This window comes from Dreissena polymorpha, chromosome 1 (genome assembly GCF_020536995.1).
Source record: "Dreissena polymorpha isolate Duluth1 chromosome 1, UMN_Dpol_1.0, whole genome shotgun sequence".
Classification (NCBI taxonomy): Eukaryota; Metazoa; Mollusca; class Bivalvia; order Myida; family Dreissenidae; genus Dreissena; species Dreissena polymorpha.
In genome coordinates, this window is record NC_068355.1 from 117,588,198 (window position 1) to 117,605,912 (window position 17,715).

The following is a 17,715-nucleotide window of genomic DNA, read 5'->3' on the forward strand; positions in this document are numbered from 1 at the left end:
TGAAAATTACAAGAGCACCGCCTTGCGGGTGCAGACCGCTCATCTATTTTCTTTTTAAAGGTGAAGGGACTCTCATTTTCAATCACCAAGGAGGGAGGGGTGGAGTGAAGAGGGGTGTTTAGTGTGGGGGCGTGGACATTTATAACATTATATTCCAAAAGTGCGGAAAAAAAAAAATAAAAAAATATGGGCTCTCAGTTGTAACAAGTGACAGCCATTTTGTAAATATGTTTTTTGTCACTGTGACCTTGACCTTTGACCTAGTGACCTGAAAATCAATAGGGGTCATCTGCGAGTCATGATCAATGTACCTATGAAGTTTCATGATCCTAGGCATAAGCGTTCTTGAGTTATCATCCGGAAACCATTTTACAATTTCGGGTCACAGTGACCTTGACCTTTGATCTAGTGACCTCAAAATCAATAGGGGTCATCTGCGAGTCATGATCAATGTACCTATCAAGTTTCATGATCCTAGGCATAAGCGTTCTTGAGTTATCATCCGGAAACCATTTTACTATTTCGAGTCACCATGACCTTGACCTTTGACCTAGTGACCTGAAAATCAAAAGGGGTCATCTGCTAGTCATGATCAATCTACCTATAAAGTTTCATGATCCTAGGCATAAGCGTTCTTGAATTATCATCCGGAAACCATTGTACTATTTCGGGTCACCGTGACCTTGACCTTTGACCTAGTGACCTGAAAATCAATAGAGGTCATCTGCTAGTCATGATCAATCTACCTATCAAGTTTCATGATCCTAGGCATAAGCGTTCTTGAGTTATCATCCAAAGACCATTTTACTATTTCGGGTCACTGTGACCTTGACCTTTGACCTAGTGACCTCAAAATCAATAGGGGTCATCTGCGAGTCATGATCAATGTACCTATGAAGTTTCATGATCCTAGGCCCAAGCGTTCTGGAGTTATCGTCTGACAACCACCTGGTGGACGGACCGACCGACCGACAGACCGACAGACTGACCGACATGAGCAAAGCAATATACCACCTCTTCTTCGAAGGGGGGCATAAAAATACAGACAACAAACAAGGTTGGTAAACAGCTATGCAATTGTATCACATGTTACAGAGGTCTAGATAAGATGCGTATTTGCGTAAAATACTCATGGAACATTTCCAAATACGCATGAATTATACTTTTGATGAGTGAAAAAATGATCATAAAAATTGGGCATATGGCATACGCATTTTGTGATATTATCAGTTGGAACAACAGTGCCCCAATTCGGATAATTTGATCAGCCATTTCAAAATGAATGTTTATGCAAACAAGAGTAGATGTTCTTTATTATTAATACATGTTTTCTGCATTTTCATGTATACAATTTTTATAAAAGGCAAAATCAAAGACTTTTGCGGGAGTATTTTAAATGCTTACGCAAAAGTCTTTGATTTTGTATTTTACTCATCAGCTAAAAAAGTCATTAGTAAAATACTCTTTATCTTCATAAATTATCTGGAGTTCTGTACATGAATCATGTGTAAAAAATTGAAAGTAGTAGCTCTGCCAGTATTTTGATTTAAACACATGAAGGCCCACAACATAAAAATAAATATATCTTTTAAAATCCCGATACAGTTTTGCACAAGTACATGTAATAAATAAACTATACAGACATGTGCATAATCTCTGCAAGCCATGGTGTACTCATGTATTTATATATTTCAGAACAGAAAATAAAAAGTACATAATCCATCATCAAGCCAATAATATTTTAGTTATCAGAAATGTTTATTATTGAAAAAGGCTTGTAATGACAAGGGCTGTTTGTAAAACATGCATGCCCCCCATATGGGCTGTCCATTGTAGTGGCAGCCATTGTGTGAATACGTTTTTTGTCACTGTGACCTTGACCTTTGACCTAGTGACCTGAAAATCGATAGGGGTCATCTGCGAGTCACGATCAATGTACCTATGAAGTGTTATGATCCTAGGCAAAAGCGTTCTTGAGTTATCATCCGAAAATCATTTAACTACTTCGGGTCACCTTGACCTTGACCTTTGACCTTGTGACCTCAAAATCAATAGGGGTCATCTGCGAGTCATGATCAATCTACCTATGAAGTTTCATGATCCTAGGCCTATGCGTTCTTGAGTTATCATCCGAAAACAATTTTACTATTTCGGGTCACCGTGACCTTGACCTTTGACCTAGTAGCCTCAAAATCAATAGTGGTCATCTGCGAGTCATGATCAATCTACCCATGAAGTTTCATGATCCTAGGCGTATGCGTTCTTGAGTTATCATCGGGAAACCATTTTACTATTTCGGGTCACCGTGACCTTGACCTTTGACCTAGTGACCTCAAAATCAATAGGGGTCATCTGCGAGTCATGATCAATGTACCCATGAAGTTTCATGATCCTAGGCGTATGCGTTCTTGAGTTATCATCCGGAAACCATTTAACTATTTCAGGTCACCGTGACCTTGACCTTTGACCTAGTGACCTCAAAATCAATAGGGGTCATCTGCGAGTCATGATCAATGTACCTATGAAGTTTCATGATCCTAGGCCCAAGCGTTCTTGAGTTATCATCTGACAACCACCTGGTGGACGGACCGACAGACCGACCGACCGACATGAGCAAAGCAATATATCCCCTCTTCTTCGAAGGGGGGCATAAAAAAATTCGGGGGGTGGGGGGGGATGGATTCTTGGGTGCGATGGTTGGACGGTATTTCAAACATAAAATAACAAAAATAAATATTTGTGCTTTTTAACCGTTTCAAAAAAAAATTGGGGGTGGGGTAGGGGGGTATAGTGTGAGGGTGTGGTGGTCATTTGTGAGATGATCTTTAAAAAAAAAAATAGGGGGGGGGAAGGGGGGGGTATTCTTGGGTGCGATGGTTGGACGGTATTTCAAACATGAAATAATAAAAATAAATATTTGTTTTTTAACCGTTTCAAAAAAAAAATTGGGGGGGATGGGGGGGGTATAGTATAGTGTGAGGGTGTGGTGGTCATTTGTGAGATGATCTTACAAAAAAATAGGGGGGGGGGAATTCGGGGTGGGGGGTGGGGGGTATTCTTGGGTGCGATGGTTGGACTGGTATTTCAAACATAAAATAATAAAAATAAATATTTGTGTTTTTTAACCGTTTAAAAAAAATGGGGTGGGGGGGGTGGGGTGGGGGGGGTATAGTATAGTGTGAGGGTGTGGTGGTCATTTGTGAGATGATCTTAAAAAAAAAAATTAGGGGGGGGGGGGATTCGGGGGGGGGGGGGGGGGGGTATAGTATAGTGTGGGGGTGTGGTGTTCATTTGTGAGGTGATCTTAAAAAAAAAATAGGGGGGGGGGAATTCGGGGTGGGGGTGGGGGTATTCTTGGGTGCGATGATTGGACGGTATTTCAAACATAAAATAATAGAAATAAATATTTGTTTTTTAACCGTTTCAAAAAAAACAATTGGGGGGGATTCGCGGGGGGGGGGGGGGATTCGGGGGGGGGGTGGGCACGGGGGAAGGTTAGGGTGGAGTCTATTATTGTGGTATGTTAGGTAAACATAGTTTTGTCAAAGTATCAATCAAATCTAATCATAAATAAAGAAGTTATGGCATTTTTAGCAAAATAATTTAATAATTCGACATTGAGAGTCAAGGTCATTCAAAGGAAAATTCAACTTGCCAGGTACAGTAACCTCAATTTATTTTGCTGGCATGAAAGTATTTGAAGTTTGAAAGCAATAGCCTTGATACTTTAGAAGTAAAGTGGATCGAAACACAAAATTTAACCATATATTCAAAATTACTAAGTCAAAAAAGGGCCATAATTCCGTAAAAATGACAACCAGAGTTATGCAACTTGTCCTTTTACTGTACCCTTATGATAGTTTGCGAGTGTTCCAAGTATGAAAGCAATATCTATGATAGTTTAGGGGTAAAAAACACAAAACTTAACAAAATTTTCTATTTTCTAAGTATAAAGGGCCCATAATTCCGTCCAAATGCCAGTCAGAGTTACATAACTTTGCCTGCACAGTCCCCTTATGATAGTTAATAAGTGTTGCAAGTATGAAAGCAATAGCTTTGATACTGTAGGAATAAAGTGAACCTAAACACAAAACTTAACCAAATTTTCAATTTTCTTAGTATAAAAAGGGCACATAATTCTGTCAAAATGCCAGTCAGAGTTACATCACTTTGCCTGCACAGTCCCCTTATGATAGTTAGTAAGTGTTGCAAGTATGAAAGCAATAGCTTTGATACTTAAGGAATAAAATGGACCTAAACACAAAACTTAACCAAAATTTTCAATTTTCTAAGTATAAAAAGGGCACATAATTCTGTCAAAATGCACGCCAGAGTTATCAAACTTTGCCTGCCCAGTCCCCTCATGATAGTAAGTAAGTGTACCAAGTTTGAATGCAATAGCATTGATACTTTCTGAGAAAAGTGGACCTAAACGCAAAACTTAACCGGACACCGACGCCAACGCCGACGCCAAGGTGATGACAATAGCTCAATTTAAGAAAAAAAAAATAGATGAGCTAATAAAACGTTGCAACGCAAAACGATTGAATAATTTTAAGAGTTCTGTTGTTGTCATTATATGTTGTAATATTGCGTGGATTGCTTACATAAAGTATAACATTATTCAAACATTGTATAAGCACGGATTGCCGAGTGGTCTAAATGATAGACTTTTACTCCAGTTTTCAGTGGTTCGAGCCCAGTTGATTTTTGTATATTTAATTTTATTCTTGTTTTTTTTTGCCATAGCTTTTTGGATCCAATGTTTACATTTATGAATTTATATTAGCACATTTAGCATTTAACTACAAAATTTAATACATGCCAAATCTATGAAAAGGCCCCTTTAAATTTTCATTTGTAAAACTTCGTGATGAAATTTATCAACGGACCGGAACGAGTTGAACAATTTTGCCAGTTGACCACTTCATCCGATTAATAGTCTTGATAGGTTATGTCAAAATCTAGTTTAGGACGAGATTTCACGAAAAAGTGACGGACGAATTACGGACTTTACGGTACTTACAATGGTCACCTATCCGAAAAAAGTATACAAAAATGTTCAGCAAGCGAAATAACTGGCGTGCCACGAAATATATAGCATTAACATCAGTCGAACTATATAAAATATCAAATGCGTCTGCGATGCCTTTTTATCAGGGTTGATGGTATTACAGGTGGAGTTTTGCATTAGTGTTACTGCATTCGATCGAGTACTGCTGAACAGATTTCTATTATTGCACGTTCTTGGCAAAAATAAATCATATATTTTCTGTGTCGGATATATAAAAAAATAGAAAACTAACAATTTATCCGACAGCACTCGGTATGTGTGTCAAAAAAATGGTGCAGATCCAAAATGGAACAAAGGGATTGTGTGTTAGGTTCCGACATAAAAACTTCTATCGAATTTATAACATCTACGATAACTGGAACTTGTATTTAAACTAATTAATACATTTCATACTCGATGTGTACATGATAAAATGTGTCATATATCACAAATATTATTTGGTTAAATAGGTCATATATTTTTCTATCACAGTTTGAAATTTCATTGAACATTTCAAGTCATATTTCATATTACATTACTGTGTTGTCACTCGTACGAATTGCTTTTGCTTCGTGTATATGATATATGTAACTCACCCACATCCGGGGTGTGTATTTTTAAGGGCGGTTTAATGTGCAGTCGATTATCATTCCGTGTTACATTCCCAGTATAACACCTCTAGGCCTTGCGGTTTCAGAAATATTTTTTTAACAATCACGTATTGCTATTCTAGTATTAAACATAAATATTTATTCAATGGAGAATCTTTAAAAAGCATAAATATGTAAACTTCCGAATATAACTTGTCTGAAATTGATATGCAGTCAAGTGATGCACAATTATTCAATGTTAAAAGGATTTCAAAATTGATGCAAATGTTACATCTTTTGCCTCTTTAGTCAGAATACCTTTCCAGTTTATTATCTTTTATATCAATAAATACTATTCGTTGTATAATTTTCAGGCGTGAAGGGTATTGTTAACAGATTGACAAATTAACGACGTTTTAAACATTATGTCACATATTCAAACAATACATAAACTATGAATGATTATAGAAATGGTTGAATTATTCAATTTAAAATCGAAAAGACATAACCTTATATGCATTATTATGTCATCTTTTCGTGCAATAAAATCATTATTTAGATTTTAATTCCCGCATTTACTCCAATCAATACTTCAGTTTACGGAAGCCCCTGAGGAAACTTTTATTACTTATGTCTAATTTCTGATTTGTTATACCAGGGACCTATACACATAGGTCCCTGGTTATACATACAATTGCAAGTTTCATTACTAGTGGTAAGTTGTGCTCTGTTGGTGATTGTTGGCTCGGGTACTACATAAACGTACCCGGGTAATATTAAGTTTACTTAAATGTTCCCCGGGTACAGAAAATATACTAAAACATACCCGCATTTCTAACGCTAAATTAGTCGTTATCGGCTATTTTTTTCATATTAATAATTTTCAAATTAATGTTAATATTCTCTAAAGGGGCCTCGAAATTATCAAAACTGCTGCTCAAAAAGCATGTTGAGTCAGGTTATTTTCAAAGAGGTTGTTTTCGTATTTTGTAGCATGTTTTACGACATTGGAATTTTGACGAGAATAAAACTCGGGTACAGTTTGTTTGTATATTTTCCGTACCTGGGATACATTTAAGTAGTTCCCGAGCCGACAATGACAAATCGAGCCGAAAATGTGTCGTTGTCGTCCAATTTTGCAAATTAGTAATGTCCATATTTATGTCTTTATTCTGTAAAATTGCCTATAGCATGTCCATCTGTAGTATCAGCCCTCTTAATGAATAAATACAAATTTTGGAAGTGAACAAATGCAAAAACACGCATGTGTGTGTCAATCTAAAGTTAAATGTGTATTCTTGGACATAATAATGAAAACTGCATTTAAATCTGCAATGTTTTGACTAAATAATGGCTAGACTTGGCTCCCTGTAGTAATCTGTTTCATGTACATTTATCTACAAATGATGTTTTTTCTTGTTTTTCAAATGATGGCACAGACAAAAGGATACAACAAAATATGGCAATTCTAAGAATCCAGGTTTTTATTGTTTAACATTAATAGTTAATAAAACTATGCAATCAGCAGGTTATGATCAAACTTGGCCGTACTATTTTGCTCACTACCAACATCTACTTGAACACTTCTCAAATAAGATAAAATGGTAGAAAAGCATAAATAACAAAAACTGTGTTCAATAACCGCATGTGCCCCCCCCCCCCCCCCCATCTGTAAAAGCTGGGGTGCATTAAAACAAAAAAAAGGTGCTACTTTCAGTAGATTTATTATTTTGTATCTACTGTTATCATATTTTGTATTGATTAAATCTTATTGCTCAAAAAAATAATCAAGTCAATCTACCTAACCCTAACAAATAACATGTATCTATTTAAATATGTTATGTACAAGCTTTAATCATCATCAGTTTCTGTTTCATCGTCATCATCTTCATCTGAACTCTCATCCGAGCTAATAACTTTCTTCCTGGATCTTGCAGTCAGGCTGGTGGCAGGTTGACAGGGATTTTGACCTTTCACAGTAGCCCGTGACCTTGACACGGACCTTGACCTTGGTTTTGATGGAATCTGAGCAGGGGCATTGGTGTTGGTGGGGTTGGAATTGTTTACGTCTGTTGTTATTTGAACTTCGGAGCTTGGACGGCTTTTAACGAGTGATGGCCTGGAAATACAAGTTATTTTAGATGCAAATAAGATTATGAGACAGAACTGTATGCTTTTATTTTAATTTGTTAAAACATTGGATTGTTTGACCAAAATAAAGTGTGCATACAATATAACACTTAAAATACAACATATTGGCAAAATTTTATTCAATGAATATGTATGTAAAAAATGTATATTTTCATAGTGTTGACAACCATTTTAGTATTGAAATTCATTATAAATCGTAAACGTATATTTGATTTAGAATACCTACATGCATATTACAATGACTGTATTAAATGCATTTTTTCTTGACTTAAAATGAAAACTTTCAAATATGTTAGGTATGCAAATAATGTCTCTACAAAATTGTCTAATATTGAGAGCCAACATTGTTAATAAGACTCAGAACAAACACTTTTCATGCAATCTGCAATAACTCACAACCAGTCAACATATGCAAAAGGTATAGACTTAAATTCAACAGACATCAACTCATTCTTTTCAACTCAAAACCTTGCAACTGAAACAAATTTCAGATAGCTTATATTGGATAACAAATATGCAGTACATGTACAATAACTGTGATATTACATCAGTGTTTGACGGTAGATGTTTATTAATTAAATATTAATTTCAGCAATATATGGTATTAAACATTTGCATCAAAACTCAATATGACAGTTATTTAAACTTATCCTTCGAACTCATTTGTAAACATATTTTGGGTTTAGCATGCCAAAACTGACTCAAAGTCATGTCATATCAAACAAAAATTGTTTACAATGAAGAATATGTTAGGAGATCAACTACTGCAGTTAGATTTAAATTAATATCATTTGTTAGAAAACAAAAGTATAAACCTAATTCTTTACATTAATGCCCAATCTAATTAACAGTAGGTTACGACATCTAAAATATAATATTTTGTTTCCCTCACATGATGCAAAATAATTTAATTGTCAATGAGGTTTAAGAACTTAAACAAGAGCTATCCCAATACAGCAAGTTCAACTATTCTAGTGCTTTGATAGTGTAATGAACATCACCTGATAAAATAAATGGGCAGACATGAATTAGTGAAAACCTGCAATAGTAACTTAGTTAGTTATAAGTACAATTAACTTAACAAATTTACAATAAAACAAGATACATGGGCATACAACAAAACTAGATTTGTATTGTTTTGCCCATTAACTCATTTTTATTTAATTCAATGTGTAATCCCAAGCAAGATCAGTTTGTTAGCTTCCTACAACCAAATTTCAAAACAAAACCTCCACAAAAAACTCTATGATACTGTTTTCCTATTATTTATACCAGTTACAATCACCTGAATGACCCACCATGCAATCCCAACCTAAGCCTGAATGTTTGCTTGTTGCGCTAAAATTTCAGAATAAAACCTTATCGTTATTGGTTATAGCTTATTCACAATATTAAGTGTGAACATTTATTATATATTTATAATCAGTTACATTAACCAGACATAGCCCAAATGCAATCCCCATCAGGGTCTACATGTACGCAACCTTAACACAAAATTACAGCAAAAAATCCCCAACCCAACTAAAGTTACTACACACAAAAACTATAAAACAATAAGTAAAAGTGATCTTGACAGGATTGCCTCAAAATGAAAGCCCAAAAATACTGAGTTATTGCACCAAATGTTAAAAGCTTAATTAGTTGAAACCTATTCATTTTAACTTCATTGCATCAAAAGCCTAAATAGAAACACTCTCGAGTCCGTTTCCTGGGCGTAGAACCAGTATTGTGTGTCTTTGAGAGAGATCTAAAAACACTCCCATTGTGGGGATGGAACCCATGACTTCCCTGTTGCTAGGCGGACACCATATCCACTATGCCACGTTGATCTTTTAAAAGCTTTATTGCAGGTAAGAGTTAGCGATAAGCCTTAAACAGTGAGCTCACATTCATTATCATCATGCAGATATTTTAATTTAAATTGATTGTGAGTAGTAGTAAGAGAGATAAGTACTTTTTGGATGCAAACTTAACTCTCAAGGCTGGTCACAGACACAGGTTTTGATGAGTTACTGTTTACAAAAATCCTCAAGCATATATTAAGTTTATCTCAATATCTCAAGTGCAAAAAGAGATATGGATATATGTTGTATGCAAACCTATATTTACAAAAAGTTATGTTATGGGCCTTGATCAGTGCCCTAAGATATTATCCTGAACGCACATTTTAAGTTTCAGTTGAGCATCTATAGTAGCTACAGAGTGCATGTGGCAAGCAAACCTTGACCTTAATTTTATCAAGCACACAAACCTTCACCAGACTTTTTAAAGTACTAAAAGCAGCTTAATCATGCTAAAAAGTTGGTAAAAGTTATAGGTCTTGAATAAGTGTAACGACCCTGAACACATATGTAAAAGCTTATTTCTTTATCTTTATTAAATCAAGAGTTATAGAGTTGTTGCACACAAAATGTTAGCCCTAAATATGAAAAACAACAAGAGATGTGTTTGTCAGAAACACATTGCCCCCTTTGCGCCGCTTTGAAATTAAAAAAAAAAATATTTTTTTTACCTTTGGCCTTGAAGGATGACATTGACCTTGAATGTCCACCACTCAAAATGTGCAGCCTCATGAGAATGCCGCTTTGAAATATTTTTTTTTACCTTTGACCTTGAAGGATGGCCTTTTACCTTTAACTTCCACCACTTAAAATGTGCAGCTTCATGTGATACACATGCATGCCAAATATCAAGTTGCTATCTTCATTATTGAAAAAGTTATGGCCAATGTTAAAGTTTTCGGACGGACAGATGCCATATATTTGACATTTTGACCTTGACAGATGACCTTGACATTCACCTTTCACCACTCAAAATGTGCATCTCAGTGAGATGCACATGCATGCCAAATATCAAGTTGCTATCTTCAATATTGAAAAAGTTATGGCCAATTTTAAAGTTTTTGGATGGACAGACGCCATTTATTTGACATTTGACCTTGAAGGATGACCTTGACTTTGACCTTTCACCACTCAAAATGTTCAGCTCCATGAGATACACATGCATGCCAAATATCAAGTTGCTATCTTCAATAGTGAAAAATTTATGGCAAACGTTAAAGTTTTTTCGGACGGACGGACAAACTGACATACACACATACTGACATACTGACTGACGGACAGTTCAACTGCTATATGCCACCCTACCGGGGGCATAAAAAGGTTCACATTTTTGAGTTATGAAACTTTTTCAGGTACCTGACACACCAAGATTATGATTATAAAGGCATGTGTGAAATTTTAATCAAATACCTGTAACAGTGATATGAAGATATGGAACATTCATCTTAACTAGAGGATTAAGCAGGCACTGACAGCAACAAATGGATGAGTAGCATAGCTTAAACTTTTAAATGAATAGTTGAGCATAAAACCTCAGATTGTATGTGATTTTTCACAAACAAAACACAATGACTCTTTAAACTGATCAAAGATATAACAACATTACTTACATAATAAACAAGAAATGTGTTTGTCAGAAACACTATGTCCCCTTCTGCGCCGCTTTGATTTATTTTTTTGACCTTTGACCTTAAAGGATGACCTTGACCTTTTACCACTCAAAATGTGCATTTTTATGAGATACACATGCATGCCAAATATGAAGTTGCTATCTTCAATATAGCAAAAGTTATTGCAAAATGTTAAAGTTGGCGCAAACAGACAGACAGACCAACAGACAGGGCAAAAACAATATGTCCCCCACTATAGTGGTGGGGCACATAAAAACAAGAAATGTGTTTGTCAGAAACACTATGTCCGCTTCTGCGCCGCTTTGATTTAGTTTTTTTTACCTTTGACCTTGAAGGATGACCTTGACCTTTTACCACTCAAAATGTGCAGCTCCATAAGATACACATGCATGACAAATATGAAGTTGCTATTTTCAATACAGCAAAAGTTATTGCAAAATGTTAAAGTTGGCGCAAACAGACAGACAGACCAACAGACAGGGCAAAAACAATATGTCCCCCACTATAGTGGTGGGGGACATAAGTGGTGGGGGACATAAAAATTCCTTTTTTGTGCGTGATTGCAACCTTTCCACCCTTCATTTGCATGGGTAATGGAGGAGTAACAATAATTTCATTATGGCCTGAAAATAAGTGCCTTGACCAAACCATACCTTGCATCTATGTTACTATGACAGCACAATCTATAAGCATGTTGAAAACACCAATCACAAAACATTGATACACATGCATCTTTACACATAGCAACAACAAAAACATCAACCACTACAATAGGCATAACAAAATTAATACTAAAACATATTTATATTCACTCAAACTAATAAATGGAAATGCTCAACAACTGTGCTTAAAGAACTCAAAGACAAACAATTCTTTGTTACCTTACTGTTGGGAATAATTTTGCAGTATAAGCTGGTATGAAATTCAATAGGAAGACACAATCACAGAAAAACCAGTGAGTACTTTTAACATGCATGAACATTGTGTGTGTGTGTGACAACAGCTACCAGATACCTGTATCATAGGACTAGGAATGCATCCAACAAATCTAGTCAACTACACCTTGACCTTTGAAATGCATGTAATTGGTGTAGGATGCATACATCCATCTATGTACCTCCAAACAGTACATTCTTCTTCTGCAAAAGGACATAGCTCTTATACACTTTGAAAACACTTTTTAAAATTGGATTAGGCATGATCTGTTTTAAGATATGTATAAGTGTATAAGAGATGTGTTATACAAAAAAACAGAATACATTTATACTCTCTGCAGTTTACATGAAGAGAAAATATTGATCTTATACCATCCACCCCCCATCCCCTCCGGTACTAAAGAATGGCCTGTGGGCAATATGTGTGTACATGTGTATGTGTGCTAATAAATTCCAAGGTGAAAGTGGCAAAACATTTTGTATTTTTGCATGCTAATAGTTATTTAAAATGCATCACCTACTATAATAAGGAACAATGCCTGAAAGTTTGAATGGTAATTAAACAATGAAAAGTGTAGGAGAACGTCAGAGGACGTGTCAATGCTAATTTGAGCCCTGGAGTGCTCAACTGAGTTCCAGGTTCAATAATTGAGAAGACTTTACCTGATAGCACAATTGTGTACCACAATTCTCAAAGATTCACACATGGTGTTGATATTTTCAAGATTAACAATCTGACAAAGTTTCATAAAGATTGTGTCATAAATGTGGCTTCTAGAGAGGTAACAAGGGCTTTCTAATATTTCGCCTTGCATCATTTTTGGACACACATGACCCAGATTCAAGTTCAGCTTTAAACATTTCAGATTAACATTCTGACCAAGAGGTAAGCTAAAAAGGATTCTAACACGGCACGCGACTTATTTTCTATAGACAAAGAAGGAAATCAAGCGTGGGTTATTCTGCAATAACTTATGGGCGGAGCTTAATGTTTCGAAAATAGTTCCGAATAAATAAAGAAAATGTTGCAGTAAAATGCACGAGCTAAAACCCGCTCTAAAAGAAATGTAATAAATGTAGCATGTATACAAGTGTAATGAAACAACAAATTGTATATTTGGTGATAAGTGGCATAACCACGCCTACAAAGAATGCTATTTGTCAGGAAACGTAATTCAAAAAACATTTATAGCATGTCAGCTTTTCAGTAGATTCAATACACGGACGTCATTAAGTTTCTTCGATTGTTGTTTTCAATGAAAGTGACGTCATTTGCAAAATATTTATGAATGAAAATGACGTCATATGTTTGTAAAATTCAATGACGTCACTAAATAGCGAACTTAGTACTAAGAAGGGCGGGGTATTGAAAAATATAGTTCATGTCCTAAAGCTTGAACCAAATCAATCAGAATCGTGTTAGAATCGAAATAATATTTTTATATGATGGTTTGTTGTCGAATAACCCACAGTAAGTTGTATAGATGCGTGTTATCAAATCACTCGTGCTTCGCACTCGTGATTTAATTCCTACGCATCTATACTCCTTACTGTGGGTTATTCAACAACAAACCATGATAGAAAAATATTATTTCTTAAACATACTTAATCTATTGTCTAATGAATGACCAAAAATTCACACAAGCATATAATTAGGATCAATGTCAGCAATGTGAATGTTGTATGTTGAAAAGTGTATTATAAAGTCTGAGGAGATGTTTGTTTCTACAGACAAAGAGACGGTTAGAAAAACATCCATAGAGATCCCAGTTTATTCCATATCCATATTCCCAACAGCTTTTGTTGCCAATAGATGGATGCTTTTTTTTAACTTTAAACTTAATAGATATTTTTTTGTCACAAAAGAAAGACATTTAGATCTAGACTAATAAAACTTGTTTTTGTTTATGTGCATTACCTAAATATGTATGAAAATATTTGTTTTTCAAAATTTATAATTATATTATGCAATTTCTATGTTGTTTTTTTAATTCTCAAACAAATTACGAAAATTTCCAGCAGGTGAAAGGTCAAAAGATAAAGTAGAAATCTGTGCATACAACCTTACATGTGCACAAAACTCTAACTCAGATTAAACATGGGCTAAATTTTTCCCATAAACTTTATAACAGGGAGTATAACAAGGGTTTTCAATTTGAAAAAAAAATCTGATAAAGGGTGACAATTCAAAATGTTCTTTGTTACCCCCCTTATGTCAAATTCAATCTATTTTTACTCGTGGCGACCTTGATTTCAATTTGAAAAAAAAAAGTCTGATAAAGGGAAACAACTAAAAATGTGCATTGTTAATGTTTCAAATTCAATCTATGTTTAGTCGTGGCGACCTTGACCTTGAAATGATTTTAAAATCTCACCATGAACAAAATAGTTATGGCTCAGACAAGCTCATTAATGGCCATTTTTTACCTTTGAACTCAAAGTGTGACCTTGACCTTGGAGATATCATTGTAATTCTTTCGCGAGACACACCGTCCAATGATGGTGAACAAATGTGCCAAATGATTTTAAAACCTAAAAATGAACGACTAGTTATGGTCTGGACAAGCTTGTTCGGCCCGCCCGCCAGACCGCCTGCCGACATTCGCCAATCTAATAACCAGTTTTTTCCTTCGGAAAACCTGGATAATAATTATAAATAATAAAATCTGGAAATTAATTTAACAGAACATTTAAAAGCTGTAGCCCAAACAGAAAAGGTCACCACACTACTTTGTATTATATTAATTGCATTTAACCTTACAAGGTTCTACTACAGGCATGCTTTCAGTTATTTAAAGATACTTACAGCTTATCATATATAAATATACAATAAAAATTAAGAATTTAATTACTCTACCAATTTAACTGGTTGTGAAGGCAATGCTTATTTTCTCTTTTAACGAGATTTACTGTAGAAGTAAGTTAATTACATCACTTAATTTTTGGATAAATAAAAGTGATTAATGGTGAAAAGAGAGTTGACAAGCTTTTCCTGATATTTGACAAGGTCACCTAAATTTGACCTAGAACCAAACTCGGTCTTTTAATGGTCAACAATCACATCATGTTTCATCAAGATTGAGTCATTAGTAAAGCCTATTTATGCACTATGCTTCATGCAGAACAAAGAATGCCCACACATTTAAAGCTCTCCATGAGAACTTTGTGCCTAGTGAGCTTAAAACTAAATGAAACATTCATTGATATTTGCATATATACACTTTCAAACATTCACTGATAGATTAAGGTAAAACTATTAGCCAAAGGCTGGTGTACTGTAAAAACTTATTTTTATACAAACAACAAAACTTTAGGTAGAAAAAAGTCTTTGATGGAAATGTACACCTATGTCTAGAAAAATTGGTGAAGAATTGGTGAAAACATAAGAATTTAAGTGTATAACAAAATGGTAATAATTCTGAGGTGCTGGTTTAATATATAACTTTTCCGCCACTTTATGTCACCAAACATTTCCAGAAGTTTGGTGAAGATTCAATGAAAACTGACTAAAATAGAAAGCGGAAATAATGAACATTTTGCCCACCCATTAAGCACCTTACAATTCCTAAAGAGACTATTACCAAAATACAGCAAGAGATGAAGAGAATTTAGTTTGTGTAATATCAAAAATATATTGACCTGGGAACCAGTAAAGTTGGTAATCTTATAATCAATACATTAAATGTAAGCACTTTCAGCAGAAGCATAAGTGATGGTACTAGAAGCAAAAGTTATTTATCCCTTCACAATGATAAATGCAGAAACTACTTTACACCATAAAACATTGACAGTTCATAAAAGTTAAGCTTATTGACACCACCAACAATTAAGAATTGTAAAAACAATACTTGAACAAGAGCAATGCCTTGCGGGTGCAGACAGCTCATCTATTTTTCTTTTTAAAGGTGAAGGGAACTATCTCAATACTTCAATCAAAAAAGATGGATGGGTGGGGTGGAGAGGGGGTATAGTGCCTTCTTTCAAAAAACAAAATAAAAATGCAAAAACAAAATAAAAATATTTTATTTTTTTCTTTGGGGGAGGGATTCTTTGGTGGGATAGTTGGACGGTCTTTCAAAAATAAAATAACAAAAATAAATATTTTTGTTTTTTAACCATGTTTAAAAAAAAATATTGGGGGGTGCAGGGTGGGGTCGGGGGAGGGGTATAGTGAGAGGGTGTGGTCATTTATAAGATGATCTTATCACACAAAAAAATTGTTTTTTTTTGGGGGGGGGGGGGGGGCGGGGGGATTCGGGGGGGGGGGATGGTTTGGGTGGAGTCTATTGTAGTATCTCATGTAAGAGTTGTTTTGTCAAAGTATCAATCAAATCTAATCATAAATAACGAAGTCATGGCAATTTTTGCAAAATTTAATTATTTGACCTTGAGAGTCAAGGTCATTCAAAGGTCAAGGTAAAATTCAACTTGCCAGGTACAGTACCCTCATGATAGTATGAAAGTATTTGAAGTTTGAAAGCAAAAGCCTTGATACTTTATTAGTAAAGTGGATGTAAACACAAAATTTAACCATATATTCAAAGTTACTTAGTAAAAAAAGGGCCATAATTCCGTCAAAATGACAACCAGATTTATGTAAATTGTTCTGTACAGTCCCCTTATGATAGTTTGTGAGTGTTCCAAGTCTGAAAGCAAAAGCTATGATACTTTAGGAGTAAAGCGGCCCAAAACACAAAACTTAACGAAATTTTCAATTTTCTAAGTATAAAGGGGCCATAATTCTGTCAAAATGCCAGTCAGAGTTACATAACTTTGCCTGCACAGTCCCCTTATGATAGTAAGTAAGTGTCGCAAGTATGGAAGCAATAGCTTTGATACTTTAGGAATAGTGGACCTAAACACAAAACTTTGCCTGCCCAGTCCCCTCATGATAGTAAGTAAGTGTACCAAGTTTGAATGCTATAGCTTTGATGCTTTATGAGAAAAAGGGACCTAAACACAAAACTTAACCAAATTTTCAATTTTCTAAGTATAAAAAGGGCACATAATTCTGTCAAAATGCACACCAGAGTTATCTAACTTTTCCTGCCCAGTTCCCTCATGATAGTAAGTAAGTGTACCAAGTTTGAATGCAATAGCTTTGATACTTTATGAGAAAAGTGAGCATAAACACAAAACTTTACCGGACGCCAACACCGACGCCAAGGTGATGACAATAGCTCATATTTTTTTAAAAAAAAAATAGATGAGCTAATAATAAAAATGACATAGTGAACAATGAAAGAGAAAATCTAAGCCAAGCAAAACAATGATTGAGGACTCTTCACTTATTTAAATACATTGCTAGGCAAATGCAACATTGCAGGTCAAATGTAATATTGCAAGGACAAATGCAAAATTGCAATTACAAATGCAACATTGCAAGGTCAGATGCAACATTGCAAGGAAAAATGCAATATTGAAAAATGCAACATTGCAAGTACAAATAAAAATTTGCAATCATGAATGCTAAATTGCAAGGGGAAATGCAACATTGCAAGGACAAATGCAACA

The 17,715-nt window shown here is 35.0% G+C and overlaps 1 protein-coding gene across 6 annotated transcripts in view; it reads right to left on the reverse strand.

Annotated features, from left to right (window-relative positions):
* Nucleotides 1–7,351: 7,351 nt before the first annotated feature.
* LOC127846620 (centriolar satellite-associated tubulin polyglutamylase complex regulator 1-like) overlaps nt 7,352–17,715 on the reverse strand; it is a 51,763-nt gene continuing 41,399 nt past the window's right edge. For 3 of the 6 annotated variants that reach the window (XM_052378059.1, XM_052378054.1, XM_052378067.1), the window contains one exon: nt 7,352–7,762. In XM_052378059.1, the coding sequence (XP_052234019.1) occupies nt 7,495–7,762 (268 nt within the window). In that variant the 3' untranslated portion in view covers nt 7,352–7,494. The remainder of the gene's footprint in view (nt 7,763–17,715) is intronic. The other 3 variants (XM_052378082.1, XM_052378075.1, XM_052378089.1) reach the window with 1 other exon arrangement.